Source organism: Schistocerca gregaria, chromosome 5 (genome assembly GCF_023897955.1).
Source record: "Schistocerca gregaria isolate iqSchGreg1 chromosome 5, iqSchGreg1.2, whole genome shotgun sequence".
Taxonomy (NCBI): Eukaryota; Metazoa; Arthropoda; class Insecta; order Orthoptera; family Acrididae; genus Schistocerca; species Schistocerca gregaria.
This window is the reverse complement of record NC_064924.1, coordinates 65129979-65147794: the sequence shown is the minus strand read 5'-3', so window position 1 is coordinate 65147794 and position 17816 is coordinate 65129979. Positions and strand designations below refer to the sequence as shown.

Sequence of the window (17816 nt, the reverse complement as noted above, 5' to 3'; positions counted from 1 at the left end):
AGGCATGGCACATTTAATGAGGCAGTTTACGCCTCAGTGTGACCTGCTGCCACTGACTTTTTGCATCAGCAGTCTATCTATATCCATTGTGTCTGAGCAATCGGTGAGATATAGGTCCTCAGCAGACGCTAGAATCTTCACTTCATCCACAGATGCAGAGCTTGTAGGTAGTGGTGTTGTGGGTGCCAATGCAATTCCCTTGGTTTTGGGGACCTTCTTTTTTGATTTCTCCTGCTTCTCCTTTGGTTTCCTGGCTGGGAAGACTTACATGATTCAGTCTCTGAGACTAAGGATGAGCATAAAGCCCTATGACCAGCTGCTTTTGGGCTCTTCAGCCACTGGCAGGTGTCATCTGTCCCACTAGCAGAAACCTGGGAAGGGAGTGACCTGAGGGACCTCTTCCTAACGAGAGGAACCAAAGAAGACTTACACTTCTCTGGCTGAGAAGTGGAGACTGATATCCCCGATGGTTCAGTGGGTGTTGCTCCTTAATAGGTGGTGCAAGAGTAACAGAGAGGCAATGTGTCGCCCTTGAAGGCGAAGATGAAGGCACTCGGTGACAACCTAATTATCCCTCAGACCCTGATGGACGTGCTGGATGAAACGAACACCTCGCCGCTCTAAATTGGCACGCCGCTCATTGTCAGGCTGCAAAAGAAGGTCCCTGTGGAATATGATACTCTGGACCATATTTAAGCTCTTATGGGGTGTGATGGTAACAGAAACATCCCCCAACTTGTCGCAAGTGAATAATGCCTGTGACAGGGCAGAGGATGATGCTTTTATCAAGAGTAACCCAGAGCACATTTTGGATAAGCCCTCCATCTCCCCAAACTTGTCCTCCAAATGCTCCACAAAAAACTGAGGTTTCATGGACATGAAAGATTCCCTATCAATTCTTGTAGGGCGAATAAGCTTCACTGCCATCCTTACCCTGGCATTCCTCCCACAGTGTGGCCAGGGAGGGGAACGATTTGGGGTCCAAATGTTCCAGGGAGATGGGCATCTACTCTATGGCATACATTGGAAGTTAACGGTGCATACATCAGCAGAGTGATCCCTGTGTTGTCAGGGGGCTACAACCAACAGGGGCCATGGCGGCCCCACCACAACGGACTGGCTACCGTTCTGGTCATGAGGTGCAAAGAATTCCATGGTCATAGTCAGTACAGAAAGCGAAACTGCATAGTGCATGGTGGCAAACGCACCCAGGAAGGTATCCTCACCCAAGAGATGGAGAATGAGCGGGACTGCAATGTGACAACAAGAAAGTGGGCTAAAAATCTCAATGCACAAAGGTGCCCTTCCCCAACTGGCTTGCTCTCCAGGAAAATTTAGAAAGATGTAGGTCAAACCTGACAGAAGACCATCATGTAAAAGCCGAAACATGTGAGACTCACTTTATTCGCCTCTTACAACACGCAGGAATACCTCGGGCCTATTCTACCCCCCTCCCCCCCTGGACCCACAGTGGGTGCAAACCAGTCTACTCTTCTCAGGCTGTCAACAAGAAAGGTCTATTCATCACCAGGCAAATACAATGATAAATTTGACACTATTACATTCCTAAAATCCAAGAAAAGTAAAAACGAATGTGATTGTTGGTAATTTATGAAAATCTGTATTTCTTCTCCAGAAGCCATCATGCGGTTTGTGGCGAAGGGTATGTTGTTATTTTCTCATTTCTATTGTATTCACAGTTGTTTCATGGGAAGAATTCTGTAAGCACTCCTCCAAATAGGACCAAAGTTCTCTAGTATAATGGCAAGGGTATTTAAGCAACAAGTGTGTGGGAGGAAGTAACATTGACTCATTTTGAAACATCAACACTTTGAACTTTTAGTCCAACTTTTTCATGATGATTTACATTTATTTAGTATCTCCAACTGAAGTTACTGAAGAAAATATTATAAATAGCAACAATAAATCATTTCAGACATATAACAATGTACAAAGAATTTTGCTGTATTTGCCTACCTGTGATAAAGTCTCTATTTCTTCATGTGTGTCAGATGAATCTGGTGACTCTGCTGTTGGTGGCTTGAACATACCGCTGTTCATTAGCAACAATGGTCTCATTCTAGGCCAACCAGTTGCAAGGAACTCGTCCCAATCCATTTCTTGCTGGGTGTCAAAGAACAACTAAAACAAACGATTTTAATAAAGTAAAGGTTTTAAAATATTATTGCTTTTAAATTTATTACAATTCTGACAAACTTATTATTTACAACATCTGTATGTAGGTGCATAGCTATTCTAATTCTGTATATTCCTTAAATTTCTTGTTTAACTAATTTCTTCTTTTGGCATTGTAGTTTATTAACATCTTGTGTTTCAAGAACACATTTCCCACACCAGTTAACCACTACAAACATCTTCTCAGTTGTTTTTTTTTATTTTTTTTCATGCAGATATGATGACTACATCTACATCTATACTCAGCAAACCACTATGATGCCCATGGCAGAGGATATGTCTCATTGTACCAATTATTAGGGTTTCTTCCCATTCCATTTATGTATTAAGTGTTGGAAGAATGATTGTTTAAACGCCTCTTCATGTGCTGTAATTAATCTCACCCTATTATCATGATCCTTATGTGAGTAAGAAGTAGATAAGTAGGTGGTGGTTGTATATTCATAGAATCATAATTTAAAGCCGGTTCTTGAAACTTTTTTTAAGCAGGCCTTCTTAGGATAGTTTATCTTCAAGAGTCTGCCAGTTCAGTTTCTTCAGCATCTCTGAGACACCCTTCCAAGGCTCAAACAAACCTATAACCATTCACATTTCTCTTCTCTGCCCTTCTCTGCATACATTCAGTCTCCACTGTTAGTCCTATCTGTTACAGGTTCCTCACACTGAAACAATATATCAGAATGGGTCATACAAGTGATTTGTAAGCAATCTGCTTTGTTGACTGATTGCATTTATCCAATAAACTGGAGTCTACCTCTGGCTTTAGCCACAACTGAGCCTATGTGTTCATTCCATTTCATATCCCTACAAAGTGTTACACCCAGGTATTTGTATTAGCTGGCCAATTCCAGCTGCGACTCACTGAGATTATAATTATTGAATATTATGTTTTTTCATTTTGTGAAGAGCTCAGTTTTACATTTCTGAACATTTACAGCAAGATGCCAATCCTCACGCCACTTTGAAATCTTATAAACACCTGATTGAATATTTGTGCTGCTTCTTTGAGACAGTACTTCCCTACACATAACTGTGTAATCTGAAAAAAAGGTTGCTACCAACATTGTCTGCAAGATCATGTATATTAATGAACAGTAAGGGTATCAACACTCCCCTGTGGTACACCTGAAGATACTTCTACATCTGACAATGACTCTCCATCCAAGATAACATGTTGCGCCCTCCCTACCCAGAAAGTCCTCAATCCAGTTACAAATATCACCTGATACCTCATATGATCATACTTATGACAATAAGTGTAGGTGTGGTACTGAAGCAAATTATTTTCGGCAATCAACTCATACTCCATCCACCTGAAAGCCTTCATCCAAAGCTTTCAGTATTTCATGTGAGAAAAGTCCGAGTTGGGTTTTACATGATCGATTTTTTCAGAATCCAAGGTAACTGGCCTTGAAGGGGTCATTCTGTTCAAGATACCCCATTGTGTTAAAACTCATATTTCTAAGATTCTACAGCAAATCAATGTCAAGGATCCCGAATGAGATTTTCACTCTGCAGTGTTAAGGATATTGGACAGTAGTTTTGGGGATCACTTTTACTACCCTTCTTGTAGACGAGTGTTACCTGTGCTTTTTTACAAGAACTGAGCATAGTTTTTTGATCAAGGGATCTATGATAGATTATAGTTAGAAGAGGGACTAGCTCAGCCTTCTATTCAGCAGAGAATCTGATAGGAATTCCATCAGCCCCTGGAGCTTTATTCAATTTTAATTATTTCATCTGTTTCTGAACACCGGTGACACCAATACTTATTTCACTCATCTTTTCATTGGTAAGAGGATACAATTGCAGCAACTCTCCTGTTGTTTCCTTTGTAAAGGAACATTTGAAAACTGAGTTACACACTTCAGCTTTTACTTTGCTACCCTCCCTTTCAGTTCCTGTCTTATTCACTGCGGACTGGACAGTAACTATTGATGCCACTAACAACCTTTATATATGACCAGAATTTATTTGGGTTTTCTGAAAGATCATTTGACAATATTCTGCTTTGGTAGTAATTGAAAGCTTCAGGCACTGCTCGCTTTAGAGCCAAACGCCTTTTATTCAGCATCTCCCAATCTATAACCCTATTCTTTGTTTCACACCTATTATGCAGTAGTTACCATTTCTTTAGAAGTTTATTTAAAGTGACTGTGACCCATATAGGGTGCCACCAATTATAAACTGTTCTACTGGGTACATATCTACCCAGTGCATGGTCAATTATCCATTTAAATTTGACTCATAGTTCCTCTACATGCTCCAGTCCTGTGCTGAAAGTTTCGAGTTCCTCATTCAGATGTGACTACTGCTTCTTTATGATACAGTAAGATGACCAATAGTCTGCCGTAACAATGAAAATATGTATGAACTGAACACCTAGAATTTTTGAATCTATTCAAATTACTATCATCAATTACTTAGCTATGATGGTAGTTTCAGGGTAGTCCTACAATAATCACCGCCTTTCTTCTGGATAAGGATGTTACTAAATTTGAATCATTGGCAAGATGTACAACAAACTGTTTGTCAGACTGTTTATTTGGATGAAATTCTTTACACTTTACAGAATGTGACATCAGTCTGATTGAGTACTGGACTAGTTTTCTGTGTCAGACTAAGATACAACACACACATTAAGTAACATGATAATTAACAGAACTCCAACAGACAAAATACACAGACAACTCTCAAGTATGGCGAGTACAGGTCCAGAGAGTCCAGTGTGACAACACTCTTTTAAAAGCGGATAAAGTGTCACTAGAAGCCTTCCTAAAAGACAATTTCCATTCCTTCCGAATTGACTATGCGAATGTAGACGAGATGTGGCTCAGATTCAAAGATATAGTAGCAACAGCAATTGAGATATTCATACCTCATAAATTGGTAAGAGATGGAACGGATCCCCCGTGGTACACAAAAAAGGTCCGAACGCTGTTGCAGAGGCAACGGAAAAAGCATGCGAAGTTCAGAAGAACGCGAAATCCCGAAGATGGGCTAAAATTTACAGACGTGCGAAATATGGCACGTACTTCGATGCGAGATGCCTTTAATAGGTTCCACAACGAAACATTGTCTCGAAATTTGGTAGAAAATCCGAAGAAATTCTGGTCGTATGTAAAGTACACAAGCGGCAAGACGCAGTCAATACCTTCGCTGCGCAGTGCCGATGGTACTGTTATCGACGACTGTGCCGCTAAAGCGGAGTTATTGAACGCAGTTTTCCGAAATTCCTTCACCAGAGAAGACGAATGGAATATTCCAGAATTTGAAACACGAAGAGTTGCTAGCATGAGTTTCTTAGAAGTAGATACCTTAGGGGTTGCGAAGCAACTCAAATCGCTTGATACGGGCAAGTCTTCAAGTCCAGATTGTATACCGATTAGGTTCCTTTCAGATTACGCTGATACTATAGCTCCCTACTTAGCACTCATATACAACCGCTCGCTCACCGATAGATCTGTACCTACAGATTGGAAAATTGCGCAGGTCGCACCAGTGTTCAAGAAGGGTAGTAGGAGTAATCCATTTACTACAGACCTATATCATTGACGTTGGTTTGCAGTAGGGTTTTGGAGCATATACTGTATTCAAACATTATGAATCACCTCGAAGGGAACGATCTATTGACATGTAATCAGCATGGCTTCAGAAAACATCGCTCTTGTGCAACGCAGCTAGCTCTTTATTCGTTCGAAGTAATGGCCGCTATCGACAGGGGATCTCAAGTTGATTCCGTATTTCTAGATTTCCGGAAAGCTTTTGACACCGTTCCTCACAAGCGACTTCTAATCAAGCTGCGGAGCTATGGGGTATCGTCTCAGTTGTGCGACTGGATTCGTGATTTCCTGTCAGGAAGGTCGCAGTTCATAGTAATAGACGGCAAATCATCGAGTAAAACTGAAGTGATATCAGGTGTTCCCCAGGGAAGCGTCCTGGGACCTCTACTGTTCCTGATCTATATAAATGACCTGGGTGACAATCTGAGCAGTTCTCTTAGACTGTTCGCAGATGATGCTGTAATTTACCATCTAGTAAGGTCATCCGAAGACCAGTATCAGCTGCAAAGCGATTTAGAAAAGATTGCTGTATGGTGTGTCAGGTGGCAGTTGACGCTAAATAACGAAAAGTGTGAGATGATCCACATGAGTTCCAAAAGAAATCCGTTGGAATTCGATTACTCGATAAATAGTACAATTCTCAAGGCTGTCAATTCAACTAAGTACCTGGGTGTTAAAATTACGAACAACTTCAGTTGGAAGGACCACATAGATAATATTGTCGGGAAGGCGAGCCAAAGGTTGCGTTTCATTGGCAGGACACTTAGAAGATGCAACAAGTCCACTAAAGAGACAGCTTACACTACACTCGTTCGTCCTCTGTTAGAATATTGCTGCGCGGTGTGAGATCCTTACCAGGTGGTATTGACGGAGGACATCGAAAGGGTGCAAAAAGGGGCAGCTCGTTTTGTATTATCGCGTTATAGGGGAGAGAGTGTGGCAGATATGATACACGAGTTGGGATGGAAGTCATTACAGCATACACGTTTTTCGTCGCGACGAGACCTTTTTACGAAATTTCAGTCACCAACTTTCTCTTCCGAATGCGAAAATATTTTGTTGAGCCCAACCTACATAGGTAGGAATGATCATCAAAATAAAATAAGAGAAATCAGAGCTCGAACAGAAAGGTTTAGGTGTTCGTTTTTCCCGCTCGCTGTTCGGGAGTGGAATAGTAGAGAGATAGTATGATTGTGGTTCGATGAACCCTCTGCCAAGCACTTAAATGTGAATTGCAGAGTAGTCATGTAGATGTAGATGTAGATGTACAAAACAGCAATTGTAAAATTTAATAATGGTCATGACGGTCTCTACTCTAAACTTCCTGAAAAAAATAGTACACTGTGAAAATTGGGACTTTTTAACAATATAGGAAAAGACAGACTGCAACTTACTGTAAAGAAGACACGTAAAGTTGCAGACAGGCACAGTTAGAAGACATTTACATAAAGCTTTCGGCCACAGCTTGAACACCAAAAGAGAGACACTCATTATTGGCATTCTGGCCTGAGATGCTGGAGTTGGCGGTCATGTGTGTGTGAGGTGTGCTTATGTGTGTGTGTGTGTGTGTGTGTGTGTGTGTGTGTGTGTGTGTGTGTGTTTTATTGATTTAAGTGCCTCCTTTATGGTAAGTAGCAATCTATCTTTTCCTGAATTCTTGATATTCCTACCTAGAGTTTCCATTGTTTGAAATTGGACTTTTGTTACTTATGCTGCTTTTATGCAGGATATGAGTCGGTTGCTGTTTGTGAATATCTAAAGATCGGTCTGATTGTTGTCAAGTAATTGAAAGCAGTTCCTAATAGGTTGATTGGGTGAACTGCCATGAGTAACAGAGGTGTCTCAAGTACTATCCTCTTCAACAGATGCTGTCTTCTTTGCAGGAAGCACAGAATCCACCACCACATGTCCTGTTGACTGATAGTGCCATGTCAGTTGTAGTTCTAGGGGCCCTGTACAGCGGAGGCACGGACCTGTGAAAACTGTGGGTGTTGCACACATCCTCCCCAGAACCAGAACCAACTAGTTTGAAGTGGTGTCTTCAATGGACGCTGAAACTGAAACTAATAAGTTTTTGAGACGGATTTCACCTGTTGGAAAACACGCTGTGTCCCATGTCAAGGGGAACCAAACCCAAAAGGATGGATGTCTGTTAATCACCAACAGCTCATAAGTATGGCAAACAGTGGTACCTCTTAGGGGCATGACACCAAGGGACAGAAGGATCAACTTGTGCACTCTGTTTACATTCAACATGTTGAAGAGGTTGGACTGACAACCAATGAGGCATCAAGCTGCAACCAACTGCAAGTTGTGGTGAATGTTGGAATGAACAATGCCTTTGTCTGAGATCCACGGTCACGCTCTGATTATTCCAATGACTGCCAGAAAGGGCTGCGAAGACCAGCCTTTCTCATGTAATTTCTGCACATTCACAATTTGCAGCATTGTCCCCATAACTGACAGGGGTTCATCGGGGTTCTGTGACGAACTGAGCTGTAACTTCCTTGACTTGAGTCACTGGGCTGAAAATTGCAGGGTCCACCGAAATGGGTCAGGTGTACACTACCCATCAGTAGCTACTACCCAAGGGTGTGTGTGTGTGTGTGTGTGTGTGTGTGTGTGTGTGTGTGTGTGTGTGTGTGGTGGGTGGGGGGGGGGGGGGGGGGCAGCGAACAAAGATTGTTTAAAAACTGAAAAGGGCAGATAATATAGTTGCAGGGAGCCCAAAAGTATTAGTGTCAAGTGCAAGGTAATGGTCCTCATAGATGAAACAGAAAAAAATCCTGGTGCTCAACTCTCAAAGCATTAACGAAACAGTTCCAGAGTTTGATGATGATGATTCATGTTTTAGGGACACTAAACAGTGATTTCATCAGTGCTCTCTATTAAAAAATGACAAATTTTAAAACCAAGTTGCATCTTCACAAAGATACTGAAAGTACACCCACGACATTGAGGGATTCATTAAGGACCAACTACAACAGAATGACAAAAAAAAAAAAAGTATAATCACTATACAAAATCAAGGATAGGATACCAATACAGACATAGTTACATATAAAAAGGAGGCAAATGACTATGGCTGCATGACTAATAAGAAATATCTGGTGACCAAGCCACTCCACAACACATTAAAATCTTACACCCAACATTCTGTGAATAAGTCCTGGCCTCCCACAAAATCTTAAAACACAAATCACAGTTGCCTCATTATCAGCTGAAATAGTGGGCAGATACTGTGGCAGACCCAGATCTGCAATCATGTCATCATATAAAACACATTCAATTAAAACACATCATATCAACAGCTGTATTTCCACACCTGTGACACACTGGGGGCTCCTCGCGACTTAAGACAAAGTCAAGTGCCAATGGGCAATGTACCACTGTTAAGACTTGTAAGGAGTACTACTTCGGCACATTGTTGTTGGAATGAGGTAAGACAACGTCACACTGAATGCAGCTCATTATTATTCACTTCCATCCACTGAGCCTTCCAAGAACAATGGAGATGGGTGCTGGCGATTAGGAAAAGAAAAAGCCACATATTTGATGGACCATGAGGAGAATATGTTGAACATTCGCTCACAAGCCTTGGACACAAGCTAGCAACTGGACTCCTGCAACAAATCCTTGATGACAGCCTAATGCCCCTGCAGTAAATCACACTGAGCATTTTGAGGTACAAAGGGCTTGCTGATCCATCAACTGGCATCTATATTCATGCCCGGGTTGCATGAAGGCTTTATAGTGTCGGAGCTGACAGGTAATGTTGGCCCCTCAAAATCTGACTGATGCGTTTAAGGACGGTTAAAGTCTTGAGGCATCTCTTCATTATTGTTTGTTTTCTCATACGGGGGCGAGGGGGGGGGGGAGGGGGGGGACCTAGGGTCATATACGTCCATGTCAGAATTGTAGAACAAAATTGTAGAACACGAAGACATGGAGAGGAGTTAAGAGCAACTACAAGCTAATCTCAATGGACAGAAGAGAAGACAGCTAAAAACAGGGACGTGGAGACACTTCTATAAAATATGCCATAGAGAAATGGATGTCCTGAGCTAAAAATTAAATGTCCTTCACCATACTGCCATGACGGATAAAAAGTAAAACGTGCTCGACAATCCGCAAATTGTTCACAAAAACGGCTGATAACTCAGATGGCAAACAAACAAGAACATAAATGGTTAAAAAAAGGGCATTCTGTCAGGAAATGGCGGACCATCACAGGTTGAACGCAATGAGCACAAAATGGTGGGGGAGTGGCACTTAACAAATGCCTAAAAAGACAGTGCACAAAATGCAACCTAGCTATATTGATCTCCTCATGGTGAGAGGGCCGAGAGGAACTTGGTTGAGCTGCTGGGAGAGGCTTAATTAACTGGTGATTGTTCACACGAAGGGAGGACTAGTAGTGATGCCAAAGTTACACCATATGCTAACAGACGGCAACACAGAGATCATCGGAGCCTGTCAGACCGACGTGACCAGGAACCTACATAAACATCACAGTGGCTCCATCAAGAGTGGTCAGGTTACAACTTTGCTGCACCCATTGCACTAAGGAATGGACTGTGTACAACACACAGAGGCTTTAAAAGGCAATGAGAGAGTCAGAGAAGATGATGCAATTGAAAAGCCTGTGTCACCGGATGTACTGTGTGGCCTGGTACAGGGTGAAGAGCTTTGCTGCAAATACTGAACAGTGTTCCAGAAGCTGATATGGAAAAAACATTGGTGCCAATGATAAGGCACACCTGACACCATGCTGAAACTGAGAGCATCAGTGTACACAAGAGTACTATCACGAAGTTCCATGCGAAGGTCATGAAACAGAAGGTGACAGAGTGAGGCTGGAGTAGTGGCCTTACAAAGAGAATGAAGGCCAAGGCAGACACGTACCACCAGACAAAGCCAAGGTGGTAAAGTGTTCACATGAATTGGAAAAGTGGCAGGTAGCTGGCAGAGCAAGAGTCGAAAGCGAACTCCAGGTGGAAAAAGAAAAGATGATGCGCCCTAAATTGATGATCAAAGGAGTCATTGAAGGAGGACGCCTAAGATGTGTGGCCACACATGGCACACGAATCGCATACATATCTGCTGAGGAGAAAGTCATGGCAGCACGACAGCAGTAATTCGGCAGCTTCTGCATACAGACTCTCAACCAGGCTAGTGTAAAGGGCGCCAGTCACCAGACGCCACAATGGTGAATAGTATAGAGATGGCGTAAGAGGGATGGACATCCTAATGTGTAAACAAAACATCGATAGTCCAGTTTCAAATGGACAACAGGCCAGTACAAATGAAGGAGAGTGGTTCGATCTGTTACCCTGGAAGTACTGCTGAGAACACACATGACATTGAGGGACTATGTACAGGGGACTACCAGGTAGACATAGGAATTTTGTAGTTTCAATGAATGGAAGAGCAACAGGCCCATGATGTAATGATGGTGGAAGAAACCAATTATGCCACCAGAAATTCAAACAAACAGTTTTTGTCAGTGGAAAAACAAAAGCCACTGTCGATGCTCCATGGGTAAAGACGATCGTGACATCGCTGAAGATGTCGCTCAATCACACAAGTCTCTGGAGAACTGCAATAGATGGCAAAATCATCAATGATAAGGGAGCCGGAGATGCCCAGCAAGAGACCCGGCATTATAGGGTTAATGGGGATAGCAAAGAGGATGATGTGCAGGACAGAACCCTGAGACACATTTTTCCTGTATAAATGTGTCCTACAAGGCATGGTCTTTTAAAAATTCCTGAAGGAAACCGGACATGCAGTCACAAAAGCCTCGTGTGTAGAGAGTACAGAGGATACCAGTCCTCCAGCAGGTGTTGTAGGCTTTCTCCAAACCGAAAAACATGGCCACAGTCTGGAATTTTCACACAAAACCATTCATGACATGGGTGGACGAAGTGACGAGACGGTCAACTGCAGAATGGCACACTCGAAATCCACACTGTGCAAAGGTTAGTAAATTGCGAAACTCTAGCTGTCATACCAGCCGGGCATGAATCATATGTACCATTGAATTGCAAACACACTGGGGAGAGAAATTGGGTGATAGCAAGAAGGAAGGTGTTTGACCTTATTAGCCTTAGGTGTGGGTATGACAGTGGCTTCACACCAGCACCTGGAAAATTTTCCCTCTGCCCTGATGAGATCGCACATATGAGGCAAAAAGTGCTTTCTCACAAGAGAAAGGTGCCGCAACATCTTAATGTGAACATCGTCTAGTCCTGGGGCATAGGATCGAGATGAAGTGAGAGCATGATGTATCTCCCTCATAGTAAAGGTGGCATTGTAGCACTCATGATTCTGAGAAGAAAATGGTATTGCCTGAGCCTCCTCCAGTTGTTTCTGATGGAGGAAGGCAGGGTGATAGTAGGAAGAGCTCAAAACTTTCACAAAATGGCAGCCCAAGGTGTTGTAGATAGCAATAGGGTCCACGATGACACCGTCTGCTATTGTCAGGCGAGATGGCCAGAGGTTGGCCACACAACAGAGGAAGGGACGGAACTGTTAGAAGAACTAGTGAATGAAATCTACCTATCTCTTTTGCTATCCCAAAGAACACGACAACACTTTGCAGCACACATCTGTTTATAATGAATACAGTTTGCCATCATAGGGTGGTGGTTAAAAACGCAGGGAGCGTGTCTCCTTTGCGAATTGCGTCACTGGATGCCTTGGTGGCAAGGGACTGGGACATGATGTGGTAAAGAGGAAATGCAATGAATGGAATGTTCTGCAGCAGTAAGGATAACGTTTGTGAGATATTCGACCTGGTCATCACAACTGGGGAAATCTTGTTCTACGAAGGTCACCAAGGAGGAGTAAAGCTGCCAGTTAGCCTTAGTAAGTTGCCATGTGGACGTGCACACAGATGGGGTAGGAATCAGCAAACGGATAGCATACAGGAAACGGTCGCTCGAGTAGGTGACAGAAAGAATGGACCACTCAAGACAATGAGCAAACTGGGCAGTGCAGAAGGATAGGTCCAATTGGGAATAGGTGTGTGTGGAGTTGGAAAGGAATGTGGGTGGTCCAGTGTTAAGACAGAATAGGTTAAGTCAGTTAAGAACGTCAGCCAAGAGGGCACCTCTCTGACAGGTCCTGGGAGAATTCCAAAGGGTACGATGTGCATTAAAGTCAAAGAGTAGCAAAAAATGAGGGAGGTAGCACCCAATAAGTTGACGGAAGTCTGCCCTGGTGACGGCGAGTGAGGAAGGGACATATATATGTAGTACAGAGGAGAAAAGTCAGGTGGCGAAGAAAAAGGCAAACTGCAACAGCTTGAAGATTGGTAGTCAGGGAGATGGGTTGACTATGAATGTCATCCCATATGAGCAGCATGATGCCCCCATGAGATGGAATGTCAACCTCTGGGGTAAAGTCAAAATGAATTGGAAGAAATGTGAAAGCTCAAAACTCATTATGGCGCAATTTCGTTTCCTGAAGGCAGAGTACAAGGGGACTCCGTAATGCTAAAAGCAACCGTAAATCCTCTTTGTGGGACTGAAGGCTAAGAACATTCCACTGGAGGTGAATCACGGTGAGGAAAAGATGTAGAGGTGTCACCTCGGCAGCGGCCAAGTGACAACCAGTGGAGAGTCACTAATACAGGGCACAGAAGCAGGAGCCTGCTCCATGGGGTCCACAGAAGTGACAGCTTGCTTGTGCGGTCGGTCTGTGGAGTCCAATACTGAAAAACGGTTGGTGCTGCACACCAGTGACACAGAGGCCGGCTGGGCTAAGGTACTATGTGGCGACAACTTGAGGAGGATCTTTGAGTTGGCAAAGGAGAAGACCGTTTGCCTTTGGTTGATTTCTTTGAGCCTTGCCGGTTAGAGGAAGACTTGAGTATTGTTTGGCTGCAGGGACGGAGGAAGTCTTCACAGGAGTACTGCTTCCGACCTTTCTGGCCTACCGCTTGTATAGCTAGTGGCTTTGCCCCTTGAGGTGAGAGTTTGACTGCTTGCTGCACAGCTGGACGGGGGGATGGCGACATTACCTTGACACTGGGCGATTTAACAACCTCAGAGCTGAATTGGAGGTCTCATGTCTGCGTGGACCTGTCCTTCATGGAGCAAGGGGTAACAAGAACAGAACTATAGGTGCCAGACAGGAGAATGCAGGGTCTGCTATAAGCCAGTAACTCGCAAGCAATCGGGAAAGGCACTTTTTCCTTTAATTGGATCTCTTGGACAGCCCACTCATCAAATATATTGGGCAATTCCAAGCAGAGGCGGCATGGACGCCGTTGCAGCTGATCAGCTGATACAGCGGGGAGGAGGCAGACAATTGCCCTCATACGTATCCCTACCACAGGTTACACATTTGGCTGTGTGTTGACAAGACATTTTAGTGTGGTTGAAACGATGACACTGGAAGCAGTGCATCGGGTTCAGACTGTATGGCCGGACTGTGATCACGTCATAACCTACTTTGATCTTGGACGGAAAAACTACTCTATCAAAGGTGAGAAAAGGAGTGCGGGTGGGCAGTCAGGAGGAATCTACCTTCTTCATTACACTGTGGATGGCAACGATACCGTGATCAAAGAGGTAAGATTGGATTTCACCCTGTGTTAGACTGTCAAGCAGCCTGGTGTAAATTATACCATGGGAAAAATTCTAAGTTTTATAGGCATCGACATGAACAGGGAAGCCATGGAGAAGTGAGGTGGTAAGCAGTGGTGCCCGAGAATCAGAAGTAGTCTCCAAAAGCCAAGTGCCATACTGTAAAGGAGAGCAGGATTTCACAGGGCTGGTAACTGCATAAACACCTTTCTGAATAATAAACGGATCTACCATGGTGAAGGACTGACTGTCTTCAGAACATGAGACCACAAAGAACTGTGGTGCAGTGGGAAGGGTCTTTGAATCATTAGCCTCGTTATGTTTATGTTTTGTAGACGTTGATAGTGAAGACGATCCACTCACTCGAGGAAATCCCCATGATTGCCAGTGTCTCCAATGGCACGCTCCCTCCAACTGGGGGCCTCCTTCACAAGGAGGCACATTCGCCTTAGGTAATTGTTCACACCTCAGGTCACGCCTCCTGAACACCTGACAGAGGGAACAATCGGCAATTTGGGAAGGTTGCAGCTCAGGCAATCACCCCTCCCTGCGCCTGGCCTGTACCAGGGGGTATGCGTGAACCCTACCTGTCGACCTGGGGCTGGGAAATGCATTACCCAGTTGTATGGGCCAGCCTCCGGTAGCATACAAGGAGGAAGAACGAAAAGAGGGCCATCAAACACCGAAGTGGAGGAATGAGAGGAGAAGGGAAAAAAAAAGAAAGGAAAAGGGAGTGAAAAACAATGGTGAGTCTGTTCCTACATTAGCGACTGACAACGCAGAACACCCCCAATAACACCCCACACATGTTCCCCAAGGGAGGGGAAAAGGAATAGCAAGAGGATAGACATGCAGCACAGAAAGGAAAAGATGCTGCAAAGGCTGGGGCCCCATGGTAGCCAAGCATGAACCCACCAAAGAGTGGTGAGCCCCCGGAGGAGGGGAGGGGAGAGGGGGAGGGGACAGAGGTCGACTGGACGAGGATATCACACGACGACATGTCGGAAGTCTTCACAGGAGTTCTCCTTGTGTCCTTTCCGACCTGCCGGTTGTGTAGCAGGTGGCTTCGCCCTTTGAGGTGAGAGTTTGATAGATTGTTGCACATTCACAAGCGCAGCACTAAATTTGAGGTTGAATATTTGTGTGACCATGTTCTTCATGGAGCGAGACAAGAAAAGAACTACAAATGACAGACTGTTGAATGCAGGGTTTTCGTCTAGCAAACAACTTGCAAGTGACTGAGTAAGGAACTTTTTCCTTCACTCAGATCTCCTGGACAGCCTGCTCATCGAGATATACGGGATAATCACAGGAGGAGGTTGCATGGTCGCCACTGCAGTTGATGCAGTGCGGAGAAGAAAGTGGACAATTGCCCTTGTGAGTATCCCTACCACAGGTTACAAACTTGGCTGGGTGCTGACACGATTCTCGAGTGTACTTGTAATGATGACTGGTAGCAGTGCATCAGGGTTGCAATACATGGTCTGACTGTGATAACTTCATTACCTGCTTTGATCTTTGACAGAAGAACCACTATCAAAAGTGAGAAAGACAGTGCATGTGGTCACTAAGGGGACACTTGCTTTTTTCATCACCCAATGGACTGCAATGACACCCTGACCAGGGAGGTACGTTTGGATTTCTGCCTCGGTCAGACCATCGAGCAGTCTAGTGTAAATAACACCACAGGAAGACTTCAGCATTTGATGGGCCTCCACAGCAAAAGGATAGCCATGGAGGAGTTAAGCTGCAAGCAGTAGTTGTGCTTCAGAATCAGAAGTAGTCTCCAAAACCAAAGTGCCATTGCATAAACAAGAGCATAATTTCACAGAGCCAGCAACTGCAACCACATCTTTCTGTATAATAAACAGATTTATCATATTGAAGGACTGACAGTCTTCAGTATGTGAAACCGTGAGGAACTGCAGTGTAGCTGGGAGGGTCTTTGAATTGTTAGCCTCCTTCCATTTTGTTTTATAGACACTGAGGGTGAAGATGATTGGCTTACTGAGAAAAAATTCCACACGATTGTCAGTGTCTCCGATGGCACACTCCTTCCAACTAAGATCACACCTCCCAAACAGCTGACAGAGGAACCAACTGGCAATTTGGGAAGGTAGCAGCTCAGGCAATCAGCCTTCCCTGTGGTACCAGTGGGTGCATGCGAACCCTACCTGTCAAATTGGGGTTGGGAATTAAGCATTACCCAATCACCTGTTACACTTCAGATGCATGGGCTGGCCTTCAGGAGTGCACAGGGAAGAACATATTTCCAAAACCCATCCCACACATGCTCCCCAAGGGAGGGGAAATAGATTAGCAAGAGGATAGACATTCAGCATGGAAAGGAATCTATGCAGATAAGGCTGGGGCCCCATGATAGCCAAGCATGAACCTCCCAAAGAGGGACGAGCCCCCTGGGGGTGGGGGTGGGGGTGGGGCGGTATCTCATTATTAGTTCTTTAACGTGTGGCAGCCATGTTAACCTTTCATCAAAAGTGAGGTCCCACCTGTTTCGCTTTCTCCTTAAAAGTAAGAACAGTAACAACACCCCCTGCCCCCCTGACGTTTTAAAACAGGTAAATTCAAAGGAGACAAGTTTTCTTCAACCATCTGATTGTTAAATGCCGTTGCTGAGAAGCTGCAGCAAAGTTGGAGGATGCAAAGATGACAGAGAAGTTGACCACAAACAAGGAAACTATAAGGGACACGATGAGTGATGTATTGCTGCTGACTGCTATGGTGAACACTACTACTGCTGATTGCTATGGTGAACAGTGTTATATTTAAGATGTTCAATTGAGGAATGCTGTCCTCCTGCTTAAAATGACCAGACAGGGCATCCCAACATTTTATTTAAAATACCTATCAAACAAGGAGGGCTGTATGAAAGTGAGGAGATGCCCACAAAACCCTCACTCACAGAGCTGCATGAAAATACTATCTACTGCACGAGGACCAAACTTGGTAGAATTAATGTCAAGGACACGGAGAACAGAAATAATGCAGAATCAATTCAACTTGAACACTTTTAATGTTCTGCTACGGTACATCATGCCATTACATGCCAGTACAATTACTTCTATAAAAGGGGCTCAATATGGCGACCATCAGTGTCCAGAAGAGCCTGAAAGTGCAGGATTGCATTCTGCACAGCAGAATGAAGCATGTCCATAGGTATGCTGGCTATCTCTCTTGATATGCTGTGCTTCAGATCAGAACCTGTGTGAATGATCCCCTGGTAAACCCTGTCCTTCAGGTAGCCCTACAACCAGAAATCACAAGGAGTGAGATCAGATGACTGTGCCGGCCAATCATTTGGAAACCATCAGCTGATAATTTGATCAATTGCAAGTGTGTTTCGGAGAAGCAGGTGAACTTCACAAGTGATGTGTGATGGGGCCCCATCTTGCATGAAAACTGTTGAGTTCAATGCATCTCTCTCTCCTGTAGTGCAGGTATG

At 44.1% G+C, this 17816-nt stretch overlaps 1 protein-coding gene across 1 annotated transcript in view; it reads right to left on the bottom strand.

The window, feature by feature from the left end:
- The window catches only part of LOC126271878 (glucosidase 2 subunit beta), a 188638-nt gene that overhangs the window by 85706 nt on the left and 85116 nt on the right, over window positions 1-17816 (bottom strand). Inside the window, exon 6 of the mRNA XM_049974230.1 lies at window positions 1978-2142. Within this exon, the coding sequence (XP_049830187.1) occupies window positions 1978-2142 (165 nt within the window). The remainder of the gene's footprint in view (window positions 1-1977; window positions 2143-17816) is intronic.